This window comes from Podarcis vaucheri (assembly GCF_965113315.1).
Source record: "Podarcis vaucheri genome assembly, chromosome: 14".
Taxonomy (NCBI): domain Eukaryota; kingdom Metazoa; phylum Chordata; class Lepidosauria; order Squamata; family Lacertidae; genus Podarcis; species Podarcis vaucheri.
The window spans coordinates 42345804-42366975 of NC_138752.1; the positions used below are offsets into that span (position 1 = coordinate 42345804).

General features: G+C 43.6%; 1 protein-coding gene across 1 annotated transcript; it reads left to right on the plus strand.

The window, feature by feature from the left end:
- Positions 1-4279: 4279 nt before the first annotated feature.
- Positions 4280-7401, plus strand: COX19 (cytochrome c oxidase assembly factor COX19). Its single transcript, XM_082199972.1, has 3 exons — positions 4280-4470; positions 5810-5921; positions 6734-7401. The coding sequence occupies exons 1-3, from the start codon at positions 4389-4391 to the stop codon at positions 6819-6821; spliced, it is 282 nt and encodes a 93-aa protein (XP_082056098.1). The 5' UTR covers positions 4280-4388; the 3' UTR covers positions 6822-7401.
- The last annotated feature ends 13771 nt before the right edge of the window (positions 7402-21172 follow it).

Genomic DNA, 21172 nt, shown 5'->3' on the forward strand with positions numbered 1-21172 from the left:
CTTCTTTATGGTCCAGCTCTCACTTCCATGCATCACTACTGGAAAAACCATAGCTTTAACTATACGGACTTTTGTTGGCAAGGTGATTTTCCTGCTTTTTAAGATGCTGTCTAGGTTTGTCATTGCTTTTCTCCCAAGAAACTGGCGTCTTTTAATTTCGTGACTATTTGCTTACAATATATATATTTCTAAACATTGGAGATAGAACATAGTCACTGCAGTTGTTTACTTGGGTAACTACAGCGCTGTTGCAGCATCTGGTTTGTGTGAAAGGCCTTAGTGGGTAACAGCAATTTCCTCACTTCCATTGCAGGCATTTGGACTAGAATGATTGTCTACAATTCTATGATTTCTATGAACTGGACAAATTAATGTAGTGGTGAGCGAGGGGGCATCTAATCGTGCCCCTTTCTAAAAAAAAAAATTTGTGTGTGTTTTTTTTTCTTTTTGTAAATCTACCCAACAACAACTACCAGACATTTAGAAGGCATCTGAAGGAAGCCCTGTTTAGGGAAGCTTTTAATGTTTGATGGACTACTGTATTTTAATATTTTGTTGGAAGTCATCCAGAGTGGTTGGGGAAGCCCAGCCAGATGGGCAGGGTATAAACTATTATTATTATTATTATTATTATTATTATTATTATTATTACCCAAGAAAACAACAAAATTGGGATAAAGGGGTTTTCCCGGGACAGTGGAGGGAGGGTGTGCTGTGCCTCGTTGGGATAGTGGTGGTGGAAGTGCTCTAGGAGGAGGGAGGACAAAAAAATGGGTCAAGAAGGGTTGGGTTGAGAAAGCCTCTCCTCCTTCCAGAGGGGAGGAGTTGTGAGCGGGAGTCGTTTCCCGCGTGGTGGGGGGTGTTCCGGCCCCTGCGTCTGCTGTCCCAGCTGCTGTGCCACGCCCCCTGGCAACCAACCAATCGGGCGGAAGCTGAGGAGGCGGGGTTTAGCCGCTCAAATGCGGCTGTGGCAGCATTGCCTTCTCATTGCGCTGCTGGGTTACGTTGGATGATGATCCGGCTGCTCTATTCCCCAGGACAATTTTGTTTTGGTCCAACCTTCTGAAGAGGAGGTTTTGGCGAGGCTCCCGTAGCCCTACGGTCATCGACAACTCCAGAAAACTTGTAAATCGTGTGGTGGCATGCAAATTGCGCTTTATGAATGGCTATGTGATTGTGCATGCTGACATCCGGTTCAGCGAGTTGACTCTGTTCTGGGAAGATGGTGTTCACCTTTTGGATCTCGGCAATGATATTTGGCTGGCCGACATCATCAGAAGTCTTAGGGATTGGTTGCAGCTGTGAGGGTATTGGCGGTGAGCCTTTTTTGGCTCAGGTGGCGGTTAGGCATTGGAATATGTTTGTATATTAGAGGGCAGGGTGTCGCCATCGCCTACCCCTCCACTTTTGGGTATTCCGTTAAAGGAATCCGGCGGTCATGGATCCTGTCTGACGCCCTTGCTAGGTGGCTAGGGCCATGGCACGACCCCCGGTGACATCAGGGGGAGCTTCCAGTTGTATTTGCATCAACAAGCTCCTCCTACTGGTGGTTAACCCTTGATAGACTCACCCCTCCCTGAGGGGGTGGACTCACGCTCTGTTGTTTTATCCAATGCCTAAGCCAATACAGTGGTACCTCAGGTTAAGTACTTAATTCGTTCCAGAGGTCTGTTCTTAACCTGAAACTGTTCTTAACCTGAAGCACCACTTTAGCTAATGGGGCCTCCCGCTGCTGCTGCGCCGCCGGAGCACGATTTCTGTTCTTATCTTGAAGCAAAGTTCTTAACCTGAAGCACTATTTCTGGGTTAGCAGAGTGTGTAACCTGAAGCGTATGTAACCCGAGGTACCACTGTACCACTCACATGCTGTAATCAATAAAGGTGTGGCCTTTTTGAGCCCATTAACCTAATATACTGAGTCCTTGTGTCTTTCTTATCCTCAAGTGGGCGGTGGGTCCTTGACTCACAAATGTTTTCATGTGAGGAATGTTGAAGGGGATATTCTTATGGAAAGAGAAGCAGGGATGTGTGACTGGGCAAGGGGCTCACCAGCATTCTAGGTGTGGTTATTTGAATGCTGCAGTCAGCAACAGTGTCTGGGTGGCAATCAGGAAAATTTTGGGAAAAATCCAGCCGAATAGCAGCCCCTAGCAGCAGTGCCGTTTTTGCTGAAAAAGCTCAACAAGTTTGGAGAAAACTGGGGGGGGGGAAGGTTAACAGCTTTTGCCAGAAAGGAAAAAGATTTTTAAAAATATGGCAACCCTAGTGTTTCCTCCTGCTTGTTTCCTTCCTCGTGTTATTGCCAAAAGTAATAACCAGCCAGATTTCAAAGTGCTAATTGCATTATATACCGTAGAAAACAATCAGTTGCTTAGAAACCCCCAAAAAATTCATTACTCATGGTTTGCAGGAACAACATAATTAAGACCTCAGATTTCAAGATGCCTAATCCGATGGTTATGTAACTAAACTGGGTGTACTTTTCCATTTACAGTTTCAAATTCTAGAGTGGGAAAGGATTAAGGAGCACAAACAACAGGTCGCCTTGAGCGGCAGTGATATTTTTACAATGATTACCTTATGATCTGGACGCGCGAGAGAGCATCTAGGTACTTCCCTGCTCATTGAGATCTCTTACTGACCACCTTTTGATGGATCTGATGTCTACTAAGTTTACAATCACCGCGGAACAGGCATGTTCAGTTTGCCCCACCCACATACCCCAAGTTTGGATCTACTTTCTGCTGCTGCGCATAACGTATGGGAGCAAGGTCCTTAACATATATATTAAATTTTAGGAAACATGAGGAGAAATAAATAAATATTACAGCTGTCAAAACAATATTACTCACTTCAAAAAAACAAGTTGATATAACATAAGACTGGCTGCTAATAAACTATGAAAGAGTAACCCGAAAGTGCTCAACCTGAAGCAACTTCAACCCGAGGTATGACTCTATTAAGAAAAAGAAAGAAGCTCATGGATATGCCTATAAATTATCAGGCTTTCTTGTAACTGAAATGTGTCGGTATGCAGCTGGCTGCAGCTCATCCTGCAACAAATCCCAGCAAGTTAAAATGAGGTAGTATCAGTATCAAACTTTATTTCAGTCCCAGGCCAGAATAAGATAAAACACACAGATAAACTGAACACATAAAACTTAAAACACATAAAACTAGCAACTGAGTATGTAACACATTTCCCTGTTGTTTGGAAGCCATCCTTAATAGTTAAGGGAGCAAGACCACGTGGGAAGAAGGATAGTCTCAGCCAATAATTCAGTGTGGCAAGCCATACTCTGGCCTCGATTCTTATGAATCCAGCTTCGAGATGTATGGTAGCATTGGAGACGTGTTTAGGTACTTGTAGGGTTGATCTTAAGAATTTAGATGGGGCAAAAGGATCCTGTGCACATGTTTGTGAAAATGAAGCTCCACTACACACAGTGGGGGCTGACTCAGAAGTAAACATGCGCAGGACTGCATGCCACTGAACTCTTCAGTCTGTTAAGTAACTTAGGCCATCTTTTCTTTTTCTTTTTTAAAAACCCAGTCAAATCAGAACTAAGTTTTTCTTGGAAGAACATTTTGTTCAGAATGCCAGTGGTAATAAATCACCAAATACAGTTCCCGTATGAGTATACCAACCGCAGGGCTTATTATGCAATGAACAGAACAAAGTAAAGGCATGCCCAGGTGATGTTATGGCATTTCACACCTTCGCAGGGAAAGCTGCCGAAACACCTGCTTTTCTGCAACTGTTTTATCCCGTGTATATTCAACGCTGCTTCCCAGGAGTTACAGGCAACCAGTGTCTCACAACAACCAGTGGTGTTCGGTGCCCCTTGAGACAGAAAGGACAGAAGGCAGAGAGAGGTCAAAAGTAGAGCCAGTGAAAGGCATTACCAAGTCATCTGGCTCCAGCGTGCTCCCATAGGGATGATGTTTTGATATAGGTAGATTGCAAACCGCTTGGAGAGTTATTTATTTATTTTCTAAAGAATTACACAGTAAAGCGATATAGATTTCCTAGAATTGAAGAAATCACATCTTCCAGTTTCAATCTGAAGGTGCAATTAAGACTGGTTAGTCTCTGAAATATCGCAAGGCTCCTTTGCTTTCTGCAAAGGACATATTCATTTATCAATAAATAAAATAAGATTTAAAAATGCCAGCTCCATCCCGGCCAGGCATCCACCTGGGGCTGAAGGAGGCGGGGCTAACTGCTCGGCTCCTCCCCGCCCGATCAGCTCTGCTCTCGTTTCTTCTGGCCTGGCTCGGCGCTCCACTCCACAACCTGGGACTTGACAACACGGAGATCCCGGAAGTGAGGCGAAGGTTCGCTCAGAGGCGCAGCGGCTGCGTCGCGTCCTCGGAGAGTCGTCGTCATGTCTACGGCTATGAACTTCGGGACGAAAAGCTTCAAGCCGAGACCGCCGGACAAAGGCGCTTTCCCTCTGGATCATTTCGGTGAGAAGGTTCCGCCCCCCCCCCGCAACCGCCCATCCCCTCGATTGCGCATGTGAGATTCGTCCACCGACCATAGAGAGGACGTTGGGTGGGGGGATAGAAAGTACGGCAGGCATTTCCGGCCTAAAAGCGAACTCCCAATAAGGGCGCTTGCCATAGATGCGCAAGGGATAGAGCGGTACCGCTGTGAGCCCATAGAAACGAGAGCTTTCCGTTAGCCGAACTTCTGTCATGGGCCCCCTAGGGGAGGGGAACTTTTGACTATCGTGTTGCTGATGGACTATAACTTCCATCATCCTTGGTGGGGGCCGTGCTGGCTAGGGCTGATGGGAGTTGGAGTCCCACAACACTTGGGGGGCGCATTTTCCGCCATAAAAATGGAAGAGGAGGGCTGCAAATCAATGTTTTTTAAAGCTCCACCTCCAGCACAAGAATTGACACTGGGACCAGTAAGAGAGGCAGCAGAACATTTATTTATTTATTCATTCATTCATTATTTATTTATTTATTTTGCATTTTTATTTATTTATCTTATTTTGTAAAATTTATGCACCATTTGATTGTACAGTGGTACCTCGGGTTACATACGCTTCAAGTTAAATACGCTTCAGGTTACAGACTCCGCTAACCCAGAAATAGTACCTCGGGTTAAGAACTTTGCTTCAGGTTGAGAACAGAAATCGTGCTCTGGTGGCGCGGCAGCAGCGGGAGGCCCCATTAGCTAAAGTGGTACCTCAGGTTAAGAACAGACCTCCAGAACGAATTAAGTTCTTAACCTGAGGTACCACTGTATAAAATAGACAAACCTCAAAGCAGTCTACAAAAATAGAATCAAGAAAAAAATTACAAGCCTATTTTAAAACATACAAAAATATATATATATCTCCCTTTGGTGGGGGGCAAGGAGCTCAAGGTGGCATTTGTAATTCTCCCCCTCTGTAAGGCATCATCTGCACTGTACATATAAAGCAATAGCATAAGAACAGCCTGCTAGATTGAGCCAATGCCACTATAGATCTAAAGCAGCATCACACCACTTAAATAGTCATGGCTTCCCCCAAAGAATCCTGAGAACTGCTAATGAATTCTAAACCAGCAACTTCACACTGAATTCCCCCTTTGAAACTATTTTTTTCTTGGAGCTTAGTGACCTGGAGGTTTGCTGGCGCCTCGGTGGTTTCAAGGTGTCCCCCCACCTACTGCATTACGTTCTCGTGCTGAGCCACAGCAGCCAGCCTGTCCTTTGAATAGCACTATTGTTTTGTCTTCCTCTTAATTCCATGTCTGTTTCTTTTCATGCCTCCTGTTTCAAAAAACGTGCTTTCCTTCTGTCGAACAGGTGAATGCACAGCTTTCAAAGAAAAATTCATGAAGTGTCTGAGGGAGAACAGCTTTGAGAATGCATTGTGCAGACAGGAATCAAAGGAATATTTAGAATGCAGAATGGAGAGGCAAGTGCATTCTTATTTGCAACACTTCACTTAAGCTAATGGATGTTTGCTCTCAATTTGCCAGAGACAACTTATGCTGGGCTGTCAGTGCATGGTGGATTTTTGGCTCCGCAAACCACTGCTTCATTTTTGAAATCTGTAAAATTACAGTACTTAATTCCCCGTGCCCTCTTTTCTTTTCTCTTCTTCTTCTTTTTTGCTGACAGTGAGTCCACATCCACCCCATACATTTAAAGCACTGTTGTACCCCTTTAACAGTCACTGCTTTCCCCAAGGAATCATGGGAACTGTAGTTTGTTAAGGGTTTTGAGAGTTTTTAGGAGACCCCCTGTTTCCCTCCCAGAGCTACAGTTTCCTGAGAAGAACAATTGATTGTTAAATCACTTTGTTGTTTTTGATCTGACTTTGTATAAAGTAGCTTCCTATGTCCCTGTGTTTCTAGGGCAGCTGAGTGGTCCAATGGACTAGAAACCTTTTGTTGTTTTTAAAAGGAAAACTGACATCCTTGGCAATTCCCGTTTGTGAGCTCCTGTGCATTCTTAAGCAACCACTGCCCACATATTTTCAAGCATATTTTTATATCCATAAGCCAGGAACCTTCCTTTAAAAGAAAGCAAACCAACACCCTTAATTATACAAATTATTTGCCAGGGGTTCCTCTGTAGTCCTGTAGAATCATGTGAATCTTCTGGGTTTTTTGTTTTTTGTTTGATTTTAAGGGGCACAAAATTATTCAGGAAATGAAATTGCTAAGCATGCCAATTTCAAGTTTAATGCTTTTCAAATTGTTTTTTGTTTGCTTGTTTGTTTAGACAACTTATGGCCAAAGAACCACTGGCAAAATTGGGATTTAAAGACCTAATAGAAGAAAAATCAGAAACCCAACAGGAGACATTGTGATGAAGATAAAGAGAATCCTGACCTTCTCCTATAGAAAGGAGCAAATCTGCTGTGGTACATATTGTACATTTCAGATCCTATCTTGATATGAAGTGCTCCTTGGAAGAAGCTGTTGCCAAGTAGAAGATTTACAGTGCAATCTTGTACACTTATCTACTCAGCACTAAATCTCACTGAGTTTAATAGGGCTTACTCCCAAGTAAAGGGATCGGATTGTTGTGATGCTATCCCCACCTAGTTGGTCCCAGTGAACTCAGTGTGTTTCCATATGAGGACATGTATGTGCTGTTAGTGTGGGAAAGGAAATATTCCTTGGATATTCAGATTTGGACTTGCTCCAAATCTGGACTTGCTCCAGTACTTGCTCATTGCACTGTGGATTGGGTTCAGCTTCTCTTCTTACAATTGGTATAAATAATAAATTATTATTATAAATTATTATTATTTGAGAGAAATGCTTCCTAGGATCTTAAGTGTACTTGGTTAGAAATAAAGTGTGCTGAAATTATTCACTGGGATTTGCATCCAAATGAAAGACCTCTAGGATAGGCATGTAAATAAATCATTTGTTTTTGAATCAGATTGTTTCTGATCATTTCATTCCTGAATCCAGCCCTCCTCTCCATCTCTTTCAGTTTCAGTTATGAAAATGTAACTCTGTTGCCCCTTTCAGAAATACAGGTGCCTGTTTTGAGATTTTTTTGTTGTTGCTGTCTTAAAACAGAAAGAAAATACAGTGTGTCCTAGTACATTGGTAAATGAGGCAGTGAGAAATACAGGCCCCAATCCAGGGCAAAGTGAGGCACACTTAAGCCCGTAATGCGCAGAAATGTAACTAATTGTGTGCTGAAATGTGGCCACGATTTGCATGACTTTGAATGGGGTGTGTATATGTGATTGTTTTGAAGAGTTTGTTTGAGGAACGGCATACCCTTTGATTTGAAGGTGATTCTCCTGCGTGGGGTGGGGAGACAGGAAGGACCCTAACTGAAACCTACAACCCACACCTTGCCCTTTCCTTTGCAACTTGAAGCTGCCTTCGCAAGAGAGGCAGGACGTCTTCCTTGTCATCTTCCCACCCACTCTGGCACCTCAGCTCATGCTGTCTGGGTTAACCCTAAGAATGCCTTAAGTAGGACCAGGCTGGATCAGGCCAATGGCCCATCTAGCAGTGGCGTAGCGTGGGGGGTGCAGGGGGGGCCGGCCGCACCGGGCGCAACATCTGGGGGTTAGGGTTAGGGGGCGCAAATCCACGGGTTAGGGGGCGCAAATTACTTGCCTTGCCCCGGGTGCTGACAACCCACGCTACGCCACTGCCATCTAGTACAGCATCCTGTCCTCACAGTGGCCAACCAAGCTTGTTTAAGAAGCAGGACTTGATTCCTCTGCCCTCCTGCAGTTTCCAGCAACCAATATTCCAACGCATTGTTCCCACCAACCGCGATAATCTCAACGGCCCTTGCTAAGATTGCCAGAGAACCATGGAGAGGGGTGTCAGATAGTCTAACCCTCTGCTCAATGCAGGAACGCCAGAGGCAGGAGAGCATCGTTGACAGGTGGCCTCCAACCAGGGAGAGTCCATTGCCACCTTTGGGGCCACCTGGTACCATTGTCAAAGTGCTCTTGGGACAGGCTGTAGTGATGGAGGGTCTGCTTTGCACGCAAAGGGTCCCAGCTTCAAAGCCCAGCAACTACCAAGGAAGGCTGGGAGAGACCCCTCTCTGAAACCCTGGAGAGCCACTGTGATCAGTGTAGCTGATAACTACACTGCTAATGGCCTGGTTCCATAAAAAGCAGCTTCCTATTCTTCTTCAGGTTACAGTGGTACCTTGGGTTACAGACGCTTCAGGTTACAGACTCTGATAACCCAGATATAGTACTTTGGGTTAAGAAATGTACCTCAGGATGACAACAGAAATTGAGCGGCGGTGGTGGGGAGGCCCCATGAGCTAAAGTGGTACCTCAGGTCAAGAACAGTTTCAGGTTAAGAATGGACCGTCGGAACGAATTAAGTTCATAACCAGAGGTACCACTGTACCTTATTTTACAAGGCGTATTATACAGTGTATAAACTGCATTATACTGATTTACTGTAAATTTTGTTCCATTTAATCCCTGCAAGATTGCCACAAATATAGTTTGGTTTATACGGCGGCCAATAAATAAATACAGTGGTACCTCGGGTTATAGACGCTTCAGGTTACAGACTCCGCTAACCCAGAAATAGTACCTCGGGTTAAGAACTTTGCTTCAGCATGAGAACAGAAATCATGTGGCGGCAGTGGGCGGCCCCTTGAGCTAAAGTGGTATCTCAGGTTAAGAACAGTTTCAGGTTAAGAACGAACCTCCAGAATGAATTAAGTTCTTGACCTGAGGTATCACTGTATAGTCAACTCAGCTTCATTCAGTGGTAAGAACTCCTAAAATGAATCGACCTAAGGTCCCTTCTGCACCATACATTTAAAGCTGTATCATATCACTTTGACTTCACCCCAAAGAATCGTGGGAAGCATAATTGGTTAAGAATGCTGAGAACTGTCATGTGAGTTAGCAAAAGCTTTCTGTGAAATGATTTATAATGAGTTGGGGGGGGGGAATGAAGATCACTTTTGTGAAAAAACCAGAAGTTTTTCTTCTAGGTATAATTGGCAGAGAGGTACGCAATGAACAGGAAAAAAACTTTATGTATGCTACCACGGCTTCCCAGATGATTTACACACAAAGATGGAAAGAAGAAACAGTCCGAACAAAAGAGGACTGGCAGTTTTAATTGATGGAGTACGGAGAATTGGCAAAACTTACTGGAAGAATTAGAAATCAAGACGAGAGATTCTTTAAAAACACAATAGGGGGAAATAATGGATTATATTTGAAGATACATTGTAAATAAATTAAAATGTTAGCAGCATTGATATAAACACATGCAGCAAGAGATAATTAAAGGGGAAGATAAAGGAAAATTGGTGAATAGGTTTGAATTGGATATACAGTAATAAAAAGATATAAACTAAATAACTGCAGAAAGGAGGGGAGGGGAGTTGAGGGAAATGCAAATTAAATTTGTAAAGATTTTGTTTTTCTCGTTAAAAATGCTTGTAAAATGTGAAAATGAAAAATATATTTTAATTTTGAAAAAGAGCGCTGAAGGAGACCCCACTCCCCTCACAGAGCTACAGTGTCCATAGTTCTCTGGGAAGTGGGGTTGATTACTGAGCTGTTCTGGGGATGACTCACATCTTTAACAAACTACACTTCCCAGGATTCTTTGGCTGCGACACTGCTATAACTTTGTAGTGCAGATGGGCCTATTTGGTCTACTCTATAAGGAGCACAGCATTGGGTACAGCCTCGTGTTCCTGTTGGCACCAGTTGTCAAACTGCTCTTGCTGTTAGGAAGTTAACCCTTCTGTAACTTGAGCCTCTTTGTGCTAGTCCTGCCCTCTGGGGCAGCAGACAACAAGTCTTGCAGGAAGTTGATGTGATGGCCCTTCAGTTATTTAAAGAATGCGTGAAAACATGAGAACAGGCTGCTGGATCAGGCCATTGGCCCATCTAGTCCTACATCCTGGTCTTGCAGTGGCCACCCAAATGCCTTAGGGCCGGGGGAAAGCCCGCAAGCAGGACCTGAATTCAGCACTCTCCCCTCCTATGGCTTCCAGCAACTGGTATTCAGAAGGATGACTGCCTTGCAACAGTGGAGACTGAGCATAGCCATCATGGTTAGTAGCCATTGAAAGTCTATACCTCCATGAAATTGTCTGGTCCTCTTTTGAAGCCATTGAAGTTGGTGGCTATACCTGTCTATTGTGGGTGCTAATTCCATAGTTCGGTGCTGGAGGAGACTCTTGAGAGTCCCCTGGACTGCAAGAAGATCAAACCTCTCCATTCTTAAGGAAATCAACCCTGAGTGCTCACTGGAAGGACAGATCGTGAAGCTGAGGCTCCAATACTTTGGCCACCTCATGAGAAGAGAAGACTCCCTGGGAAAGACCCTGATGTTGGGAAAGATGGAGGGCACAAGGAGAAGGGGATGACAGAAGACGAGATGGTTGGATAGTGTTCTTGAAGCTACAAACATGAGTTTGACCAAACTGCGGGAGGCAGTGGAAGACAGGAGTGCCTGGCATGCTCTGGTCCATGGGGTCACGAAGAGTCGAACACGAATAAACGACTAAACAACAACAATTCCATAGTTCAACTTTTATCTATCCTGAGCCTCTCCATGTTCAGCTTCATTGGGTGCCCAGTGCTACGAGAGAGGGAGAATTATGTTCTCCACTGTCTCCTTGCCATGAATGATTTTTATGAATTTATGCACTTCCTCCTCGCCTTTTCTCTAAACTAAGAAGTCCCCTCGTTCCATTCCTATGGTCATTTTGGTTGCTCTTTCTTCCCTGAACCTTTTCTAACCCTACCATTTTTGAGGGCAGCATGATCGTTTCAGATTAATAACGTAATAAAAGTGATAGTGTGCTTTCATTGCCAAAACAGGTTTTGTGCTAAAACAGAGGACGGGACATCCCTCCCTTTTCCAAAGAACGCTGTGAAAGTATGAAAACAATCTCCAGTACCTTCCAAGAAGATAAATGGCATTTCTTGCCTCTGTGCTGTCTGGGTATTATGAAGAGAATCTGCTCAAGGCTATGACTGGAAGCCACTTACTGGCACTGACTGCAATTGACAAACAATGGTGGCCATTCTTAAATGGGTGTCTGCTAGATTTTTATCCTGTGTGTTAAATGGAAAGAAGCAGCTATTATGAGGACCCAGGTAAATCACTGGGGTGGGGGAGAGGTACATTAGTTCCAGCATTCGTAAGATAAAGCCCAAGGACAAATGTGGAGGAAAATGTTTCATGGAAGGATCATTGTTTGCTTCTTGAAGGGCTGGTGTGGTGCTTTGCTGCTTGGGCAGCGATGGCCCATTTTGCACACCCTGCAAACCATTTGTGCAGTGCCAGCTCCCCCAAGCTGGAACAACCCCCCAAAAAATGTTGTTTTGATACAACTCCCATTATCCCTGACCATTGTCCTTGCTGGCTGGGTCCGAGAAGAGGAGTGTGCTGGATGGCCCATCTAGCCTGATCTCACAGTGGCCGCCCAGATGCCTGCAGGAAACCCACAAGCAGGACCCCAACACAAGACCCCTCTCCCAGTGTGCCAGGGTGGTGTAGTGGTTAAGAGCGGTAGACTCGTAATCTGGTGAACCGGGTTCGCATCTGCGCTCCTCCACATGAAGCTGCTGGGTGACCTTGGGCTAGTCACACTTCTTTGAAGTCTCTCAGCCCCACTCACCTCACAGAGTGTTTGTTGTGGGGGAGGAAGGGAAAGGAGAATGTTAGCAGCTTTGAGACTCCTTCGGGTAGTGATAAAGCGGGATATCAAATCCAAACTCTTCTTCTTCTTCCCCACTTGGGACTCTGGGTCATATTCAGAGCCATGCTGCCTCTGACAGTGGAGACAAAACGTAGCCATGATGACTCTTAGCCTTTGATAAGCCTTTACCTCTAGAAATTTGGCCAATCTTCTTTCAACGCCATCCAAGATGGCAGCCATAACTGCTTCCTTTGGGGGGCAAATTCCATCATTTTTAACTACACTCTCAAGACTGCTATTTATATTTTCTTTAAAACTTTCACACACAACCCTTTATTGCCTCTAATGAGCAAAGAGAGCCTCATAACAGGATTACGACTGTGCTGCAAAAGAGGCATGAGCAAATCTGTCCGTTTTTATTTCTCTCTTTCTCCCCCCTGCCAAAAAAAATCTTAAGTTTGGTTCTGCACTTTTCTGCAACAGTCTGCATAGAGAGAAGAGAGATAGTCCTCATGAAAATTCACCAGCATTTTAGCGCAAATTTCTTCTAACACATTCTTACTGAAATTTTGCCCAATTTCCCCTCTCTCTTTTTGCTAAGCAAATGTTCCATTTTGTATTTTTACGTTGTGAACTGCCCTGCGGTCTTCAAGTGAAGGGCGGTATGCAAATTTAATAAATAAATAAAATAAAAATACTATAAGCCAATCTTTGTATGTTATTTCCAACAACTTGCACACATTTCATTCTTGTATACGCATTTTTCGTACACTTGGCTGGGGAACTGCAAACATTCAGGAAAGTGAAGATTTCTAAAGAGAGCTGTGATTTGTTTTGCTACTGTTTTGCCTATAACATGCATCAAGGCAAATTTCTCCCTTGCTAACTTGCTGCAGAGCTGGTGGTTTCTAATTTTACTGCAAAACAGTAGGAAAACTCCCCCTTGTGGGGAAGTTATGGAAGAAATGGGGTAGAAATGAGGGTTCTTTTTTAAACATTTCCCTTCCTTGAGATCCATTGAAGATCCCGGGAGAAAGATGGCGCCGGATCAAGTCTCAGCTGAGTCTCTGCTGCGTGAGTAGGAGCTCTAATGACCAAATTATCCTGATAAAAAGGCTCAACCTATGAAAATATCTGCCAACTTTTATCAGTAAAAGACTCTGGGAGCTGTCAGGTGGACTTTTAAACCTCCCCTCCCTTTCAAAGCTACTTAAATTAACTTTGAAATGAGGGTTCTTTTTTAAACATTTCCCTTCTTTGAGATCCATTGAAGATCACTAGTAATTAATTACTTGCAATATCACCTTACCCTATATATACCCACTTGAACACTTCAATGTGCAGAATTGGCAATGTTGCAGGAAAATTGAACACAGGAGGTGGGAGATGGAATGGAGAATTCTGAAAGGGCATGGCTGGCTGGGACCATGAACCAGGAGCACTTTGCAACTTTTTGTTGCAGTTCCCGCTTTTAAGAATGGCCTCATGCTTTGTTTTGCTCACCTTTCTTGATAGTGGGGAAGCAGTTTTGTTTACTGTGGGCTTTCGTAGATCTTACTGGCCTGTTTCCGCCCTCTCTCACGCGCTCTCCCTGCTGCATGAGCCCACTAGATAGCGCATGATTAATCTTCCACTTTGGGAAGATGTTCTCACTGGCAGTAGAACTGGAGCAAGGGTACACGGTGCGCTCATGTGCAGATCGCTTTCCATTTGCTCATCAGCTCCCACACTGGTTCGGTGGAACGGATGACGTAATCCAAAATGAGCCAGATCAGCTGCTGGTCACGGCTAATGTCTTTTGGCTTTTCCATGCGCTGTCATCTCTGGCAATTCAGAGAGAGCCTCTCTGTGCCCTGTGAATGGGTCAGTATTCGAACCCTCCATGTGAAATATTAAAGCGACATAGCTAGGGCTTAAGGAATAAGATGAGGGTGTTTTGGCAGTCACTCAGACCTGTTTGGAAGTCAGACTCCCTGATCTGAAAACACTTCATCAGAGAAATTGACTCACCAACTTGGGGTTTCTGAGGCTTGGTTTTTTTTAGCACACCTTATTCAACAACACATTCATACAGATGGCAAGTTCCATCCAAATATGATTTCATCTGGCACTGTTTTTGATTACACGAGTATTTTATCTGTTGTTTCTGTCTTGTCTTTAAATACTGCCATATTGCCTCTTTTGCACAAGTTTCATTTATTTATTTAATCTTTCATCTGCTTTCCTGACCATGCTCAATTGTTTGTCTTTTTTGTCTGTGAATTGTTGGACATTTAACTGGGGTGGGGAAACCCCATTCTTGTCCACCACCACGTTACGTGATATGCCTGTGTTTGTTGCCTTTCCTGACTGGAGTACGAAATGTACTCTGTGCTTGTTTAGGGAAGTTTTTTAATGTTTGATGCTTCATCACTTTATTATTATTAATATTCTGTTGGGGCTGCCCAGAGTGGCTGGGGAAACCCCACCAGATGGGTGGGTTATAAATAATTAATTATTATTAATATTAATATTATTTTTATTATTATTACCACTGCAATCCTCGCCCAGTTGACAATATGCATAAATCACAAAGCTAAAGAACAAGAAAGTAAGTTAACCGCTAGATTCAGTTAATACAGGGTTTATTCATTTTCCCGACATCCAGGTTACCTTGAGATGGCATAGATCCTCCCCCTTTTTTAAAAACCTCAAAACAACCCTGGCAGGACTCAGCAAACAGTGTCTTGTCTGTGACTATCCTATGCGCTTCATGGCTGAGCAGGAATTTGAACCATGGACTGTAATGTCATGTCCTGGTCTGATGCTGGAGCCTGGAAAGGGAAAAGCATTGGTTGGGTTTCAGAACCATGGATAGCTCCAAGAGACACCTCTCTCTCTCTCTCTCTCTCTCTCTCTCTCTCTCTCTCTCTCTCTCTGTGTGTGTGTGTGTGTCTCGTTGAATGGTCTCTTTAAATCTGAAGGTTCATTATTGTTCCACAAGATGTGTATTTCTTTAAGGGCCGGAGCAAACAACATTACCTAGTTTTACAGCTGTGAAGCAGTATAGCAGGTGCTGTTAAGTTGTGTTGATTAAGCTGTGTCAGCAATTGGGATAGTATATGGAGAGCAGCACCTAGCTCTCTCTGTACCCTGGTGGATGGGCTGCTGGTTGGGTCATGCTTATTCATATATTATAATTAATGTAAAAGGAGTTTTTGTTTTGTATATTAAAACCTAGCTAAAGTTATTTTGCGTTCCTTGTAATGTGTGGTCTCCCTGGCAAGCTCTCTGCAGCGCAACTAATCTGCAAATAGCCAACATCTTTCTCTGTCTGTCTTTCTCTCCACCTCCTAGGGCAGGCATTTGGTTCCTCAAGCTCAGAGGAAGGTGCCAATGAGGGTCCAGGATCTGACCCGACATTTCCAGGAGGTACCCATGTTTCTATGTTATTGTGTGTTGCTGCCGTTTTTCTTAAAAATGGGCTGCATCCAACAAAGCTTTACTTAGAACAAACCCATTGAAATTAATGGACCTCATTTGGTCATACTGAAGAAGGACTAGCTTTGGGTACAACCCAATCTTTTTTAGAACAACAACAACAACAGGAAGAAAAGATGGAAGCATCATCAGTTGACATTTAAGAATGTCTGATCAATGTCCCATCAATGCTGACTTCAACATATAAGTTCCTATAAGCAGACCATATGTGGTGTAGAGTGGTTAGAAGATTGTTGGGCCAGGGTTCAAATCCCCACTCGGCTATGAAGCTCACTTGGGGGTGGGGAGCATTCACTGCTTGTATGCCTAATCTACCTCCCAGGGTCGTTGTGGGGGTTAAATGTGGATCGGAAGAGCCATGTATACCTCCTTGAGCTCCTTGAAGAAGAGGCGGGATATAGATGCAATAAAATAAAAATAACAGGCTTCTAAATGAGATGGTTGAGTATAAGCTATATCTTTAGACATAGGATGAGGAGTGAGACATAAGATGAGCAGACCACTGAGTAAGTCATAGATGGTGGGTGTTTCTTTGCCACCATAAGGGTCCACTTTCCTTGCCCATCTGTTAGTCCCCACATCATAGAATCATAGAATCATAGAGTTGGAAGAGACCACAAGGGCCATCGAGTCCAACCCCCTGCCAAGCAGGAAACACCATCAGAGCACTCCTGACATATGGTTGTCAAGCCTCTGCTTAAAGACCTCCAAAGTAGGAGACTCCACCACACTCCTTGGCAGCAAATTCCACTGTCGAACAGCTCTTACTGTCAGGAAGTTCTTCCTAATGTTTAGGTGGAATCTTCTTTCTTGTAGTTTGGATCCATTGCTCCATGTCCGCTTCTCCGGAGCAGCAGAAAACAACCTTTCACCCTCCTCTATGTGACATCCTTTTATATATTTGAACATGGCTATCATATCACCCCTTAACCTCCTCTTCTCCAGGCTAAACATGCCCAGCTCCCTTAGCCGTTCCTCATAAGGCATCGTTTCCAGGCCTTTGACCATTTTGGTTGCCCTCCTCTGGACACGTTCCAGTTTGTCAGTGTCCTTCTTGAATTGTGGTGCCCAGAACTGGACACAGTACTCCAGGTGTGGTCTGACCAGAGCAGAATACAGTGGCACTATTACTTCCCTTGATCTAGATGCTATACTCCTATTGATGCAGCCCAGAATTGCATTGGCTTTTTTAGCTGCCGCGTCACACTGTTGGCTCATGTCAAGTTTGTGGTCAACCAAGACTCCTAGATCCTTTTCACATGTACTGCTCTCAAGCCAGGTGTCACCCATCTTGTATTTGTGCCTCTCATTTTTTTTGCCCAAATGCAATACTTTACATTTCTCCCTGTTAAAATTCATCTTGTTTATTTTTGCCCAGTTCTCTAATCTGTCAAGGTCGTTTTGAAGTGTGATCCTGTCCTCTGGGGTGTTAGCCACCCCTCCCAGTTTGGTGTCATCTGCAAATTTGATCAGGATGCCCTTGAGTCCATCATCCAAGTCGTTGATAAAGATGTTGAATAAGACCGGGCCCAAGACAGAACCCTGTGGCACCCCACTAGTCACTCTTCTCCAGGATGAAGAGGAACCATTGATGAGCACCCTTTGGGTTCGGTCAGTCAGCCAGTTACAAATCCACTGAGTGGTAGCATAGTCAAGACCGCATTTTACCAGCTTCTTTACAAGAATATCATGGGGCACCTTGTCAAATGCCTTGCTGAAATCAAGGTAGGCTACATCCACTGCGTTCCCTTCATCTACCAGGCTTGTAATTCTGTCAAAAAATGAGATCAGGTTAGTCTGACATGACTTATTTTTCAGAAATCCATGCTGACTATTGGTGATCACAGCATTCCTTTCTAGGTGCTCACAGACTGTTTGCTTAATGATCTGCTCCAGAATCTTCCCTGCTATTGATGTCAGACTGACTGGGCGGTAATTATTTGGGTCCTCTCTTTTCCCCTTTTTGAAAATAGGGACAACATTTGCCCTCCCCCAGTCTGCCGGGACTTCGCCTGTTCTCCAGGAATTCTCAAAGATGACTGCCAGTGGTTCTGAGATCACATCTGCCAGTTCTTTTAATACTCTTGGATGCAGTTCATCTGGCCCTGGAGACTTGAATACATCTAAACTAGCCAAATATTCTTGTACTATCTCCTTAGTTATTCTGGGCTGTGTTTCCTTTGCTGAATCATTTGCTCCAAATTCTTCAGGTCGGGCATTGTTTTCTTTATCGGAGAAGACTGAGGCAAAGAAGGCATTGAGTAGTTCAGCCCTTTCTGTGTCCCCTGTTTGCATTTCACCATCTTCTCCTCTGAGTGACCTCACAGTTTCTTTGTTCTTCCTTTTGCTACGAACATACCCATAAAAGCCTTTTTTGTTGCTTTTAACCTCTCTAGCAAGCCTGAGTTCATTCTGTGCTTTAGCTTTTCTGACTTTGTGTCTACATGTGCTGGCTATTTGTTTGAATTCCTCTTTGGTGGTTTCCCCCCTTTTCCATTTTTTGTACACATCCTTTTTTAATCTTAATTCAGTTAAAAATTCTTTAGATAGCCACCCTGGCTTCTTTAGGCACCTTCCATGTTTCCGTCTCATTGGTATTGCCTGACGTTGTGCTTTTAGTATCTCCCTCTTAACAAACTCCCAGCCATCATGAACTCCCTTTCCTTTTAGTATTGTTGTCCATGGGATCTCACCCAGCACTTCCCTAAGTTTTATGAAGTCGGCTTTCTTAAAGTCAAGAAATTGAGTCCTAGTATGCTTGGCTGCTCCTTTCCGCTGTATAGTAAACTTCAGAAGAGCATGATCACTCGCGCCTAATGATCCTTCCACTTCTACCCCACTAACCAGGTCATCAACATTGGTTAGGACCAGATCTAAAATGGCTGTTCCTCTTGTTGCTTCTCCCACTTTCTGGACAATGAAGTTGTCTGCAAGACCAGTGAGGAATCTGTTTGACCTTATGCTCTTTGCTGAGTTTGACGTCCAACAAATATCCGGGTAATTGAAGTCCCCCATTACTACTATCTCCCTTCCTTTTGCATGCTTGGCCATCTGTTCCAGGAAGGCATCATCTATGTCCTCCGTTTGGCTTGGGGATCTATAGTAAACTCCCACAATGAGGTCTCTGTTATTCTTCTCTCCCTTAATTTTGACCCAAATGCTCTCACTTTGGCTTTGAGGATCTAAATCTTGGATCTCTTCACAGGTATACACATCCCTGACATATAACGCCACTCCTCCTCCTTTCTTGTCTGGTCTGTTTCTCTGAAATAGATTGTATCCCCCCATTATTACATTCCAATCGTGGGACTTATCCCACCAGGTTTCAGTGATGCCTATTATGTCATATTTAGTTTGCTGTACCAAGAGCTCAAGCTCATCTTGTTTATTTCCCATGCTTTGCGCATTAGTGTACAGACATTGAAGTCCATTAATCATTCCCCCGTGTCTCTTATTTAAGGATTTTTTCCTCCCACCACTAGGTCCGCGTGCTGTTTTCTCCATTTGGTCTATGACATTTGGATGATCATCTTCATTAATTGATAGGCTCCTACCTTCAGGAGCACTGTCTCCCTCCCCCACATTAGTCAGTTTAAAGCCCTCCTGATGAGGTTTCTGAGATTTTTGGCAAAAACATTTCTCCCAACCGTTGTGAGGTGCAGCCCATCACTTGCCAGAAGTCCATCTTCAAGAAACTGCAGTCCGTGATCTAAGAATCCAAACCGTTCCTGTTTACACCATTTGCGAAGCCAGCTGTTCACTTCCACTATTTTCCCCTCTCTCCCTGGGCCACGTCGTTCAACTGGGAGGACAGATGAGATGACAATTTGTGCATTTAGTTGCTTCAATTTCCTGCCGAGAGCCTCGTAGTCTCTTTTGATCTTCTGGAGGCTATTGCTTGCAGTGTCATTGGTTCCCACATGAACCAAGAGGAAGGGGTATTTGTCAGTGGGTTTTATGATTCCTTGCAGTCGTTCAGTTACATCTTGGATCTTAGCCCCGGGGAGACAGCACACTTCCCGAGACATCTTGTCAGGCCCACAGATCACTGGAAAGTAATTTCAAAGTGCATGAACATGAAGGATTTTCTTTCCAGAACTAAGTTAATGCCCGCATCATATGCCTCAGAGAGGCGTTTTCAGCATGACATCGCCAGCATCTATCCAAACAAGTCAATTCCAATATAATATGCCTGAAAGAGAATGCTGTTCTCAATATTCTCTATCTTTATATATATATATATATATATATATATATATATATATATATATATATATATATATAATTTTTATTTATTTTCCTTTTTAATAATATACATTCACATCATTATTATCCACTTTACCTCCCTGGCTCTTTAGAGCCTATCAACTTCCCTCCCGCCTCATAGCTTTCAAAACTAACCTTTGTATCATTGCATTTTGACCGTTTTCAAATTCTAGTTGCATTCATTACAAAATAGCTCAAACTTTAAATAAACATAGAAAGGTAGAAAATTTCTCCTTACAAGACTTCAGGCAAGCCTGCTAGTGATGTTAATTGCTTACACTAACCTTTCAGAAATCTTATAAATTTACTCCAGTCCTTTTGGAATACTTGGTCATGCTGGTTTCAGATTTTTCCTGTCAACTTTGCCAGTTCTGCAAAGCCGATCGTCTTCATCTGCCACTCTTCTTTCCTTGGTACTTGTTTCCATTTGGGGGCTAAAAGAATTCTTGCCTCTGTTCTCAATACTCTCAATACTGTATTCACTTAACAGTGACCACAAATAATGCAGACATCCTCATGGAGAATCTGAGGATGAGGGATGCGTTGAGCAGGATGCAGAATGCCATTAATAATGCATCGCAATAGGAGATGTTGCGGAAATGAATTAGGGAACGTAATGGAGCTTTTACCTGCTGGCTGCTTCCATTTACCTGCGTTAATAATATATATATATTAATGTTATTTGGAACTGCACAGGGGTCCAGTTCAGATATCCATGGTAAATGCAACATCTACATCAAGCAAATTAAAATGAAAAGGCTTCACCACAGTATTAAAGCCACGAAGCTCACTGCCTTTCAGCCTAACCTCCCTCATGGGGTTGTTGTGGGGATTATATGAAGAGGGGGGAAGAGAGATGTGTGTCACCTTGAACTCCTTCAGAGAAAAAAATGGTGTGATATAAATGCAATGAATAAACAACAACAAAATAAACAATAGGCAAGCCTCTCTAGAAATGCAGAATGTTGACGTGCGTTTTGATTTCTTTTTAATGGAAAGTGCATGTTGTCACTTGGAGGGGGACAATGTTGTATGGGCGATGTGAAGAATTTGGAAACATGGGACATGCCGAATCCCCTTTAAGCTGCTGTGGCTACACAGCCTCTCTGACTTACTGGCCAACTCAGGCTACATTATTTTCATTGATTGGGAAAGTCTTGCATTTCCTTCAAAAGACTGAACGTTTTGAAATAAAGAAAGTGGTCCTACAATGCTCTGGAAGGAGTGCAACAACACTCGTTCTCCCCCCCCCTTTTAAATTATTTTTTATTGGTTTTTCAATAAATACAT

Excerpts from the sequence above, each read along its gene's own strand:
- COX19 (XM_082199972.1), top strand. The coding sequence starts at position 4,389 with ATGTCTACGGCTATGAACTTCGGGACGAAAAGCTTCAAGCCGAGACCG. Across the intron at positions 4,471-5,809 it reads TTTCCCTCTGGATCATTTCG|GTGAATGCACAGCTTTCAAA; the intron begins GTGAGAAGGTTC and ends TCTGTCGAACAG. Across the intron at positions 5,922-6,733 it reads TTAGAATGCAGAATGGAGAG|ACAACTTATGGCCAAAGAAC; the intron begins GCAAGTGCATTC and ends TTGTTTGTTTAG.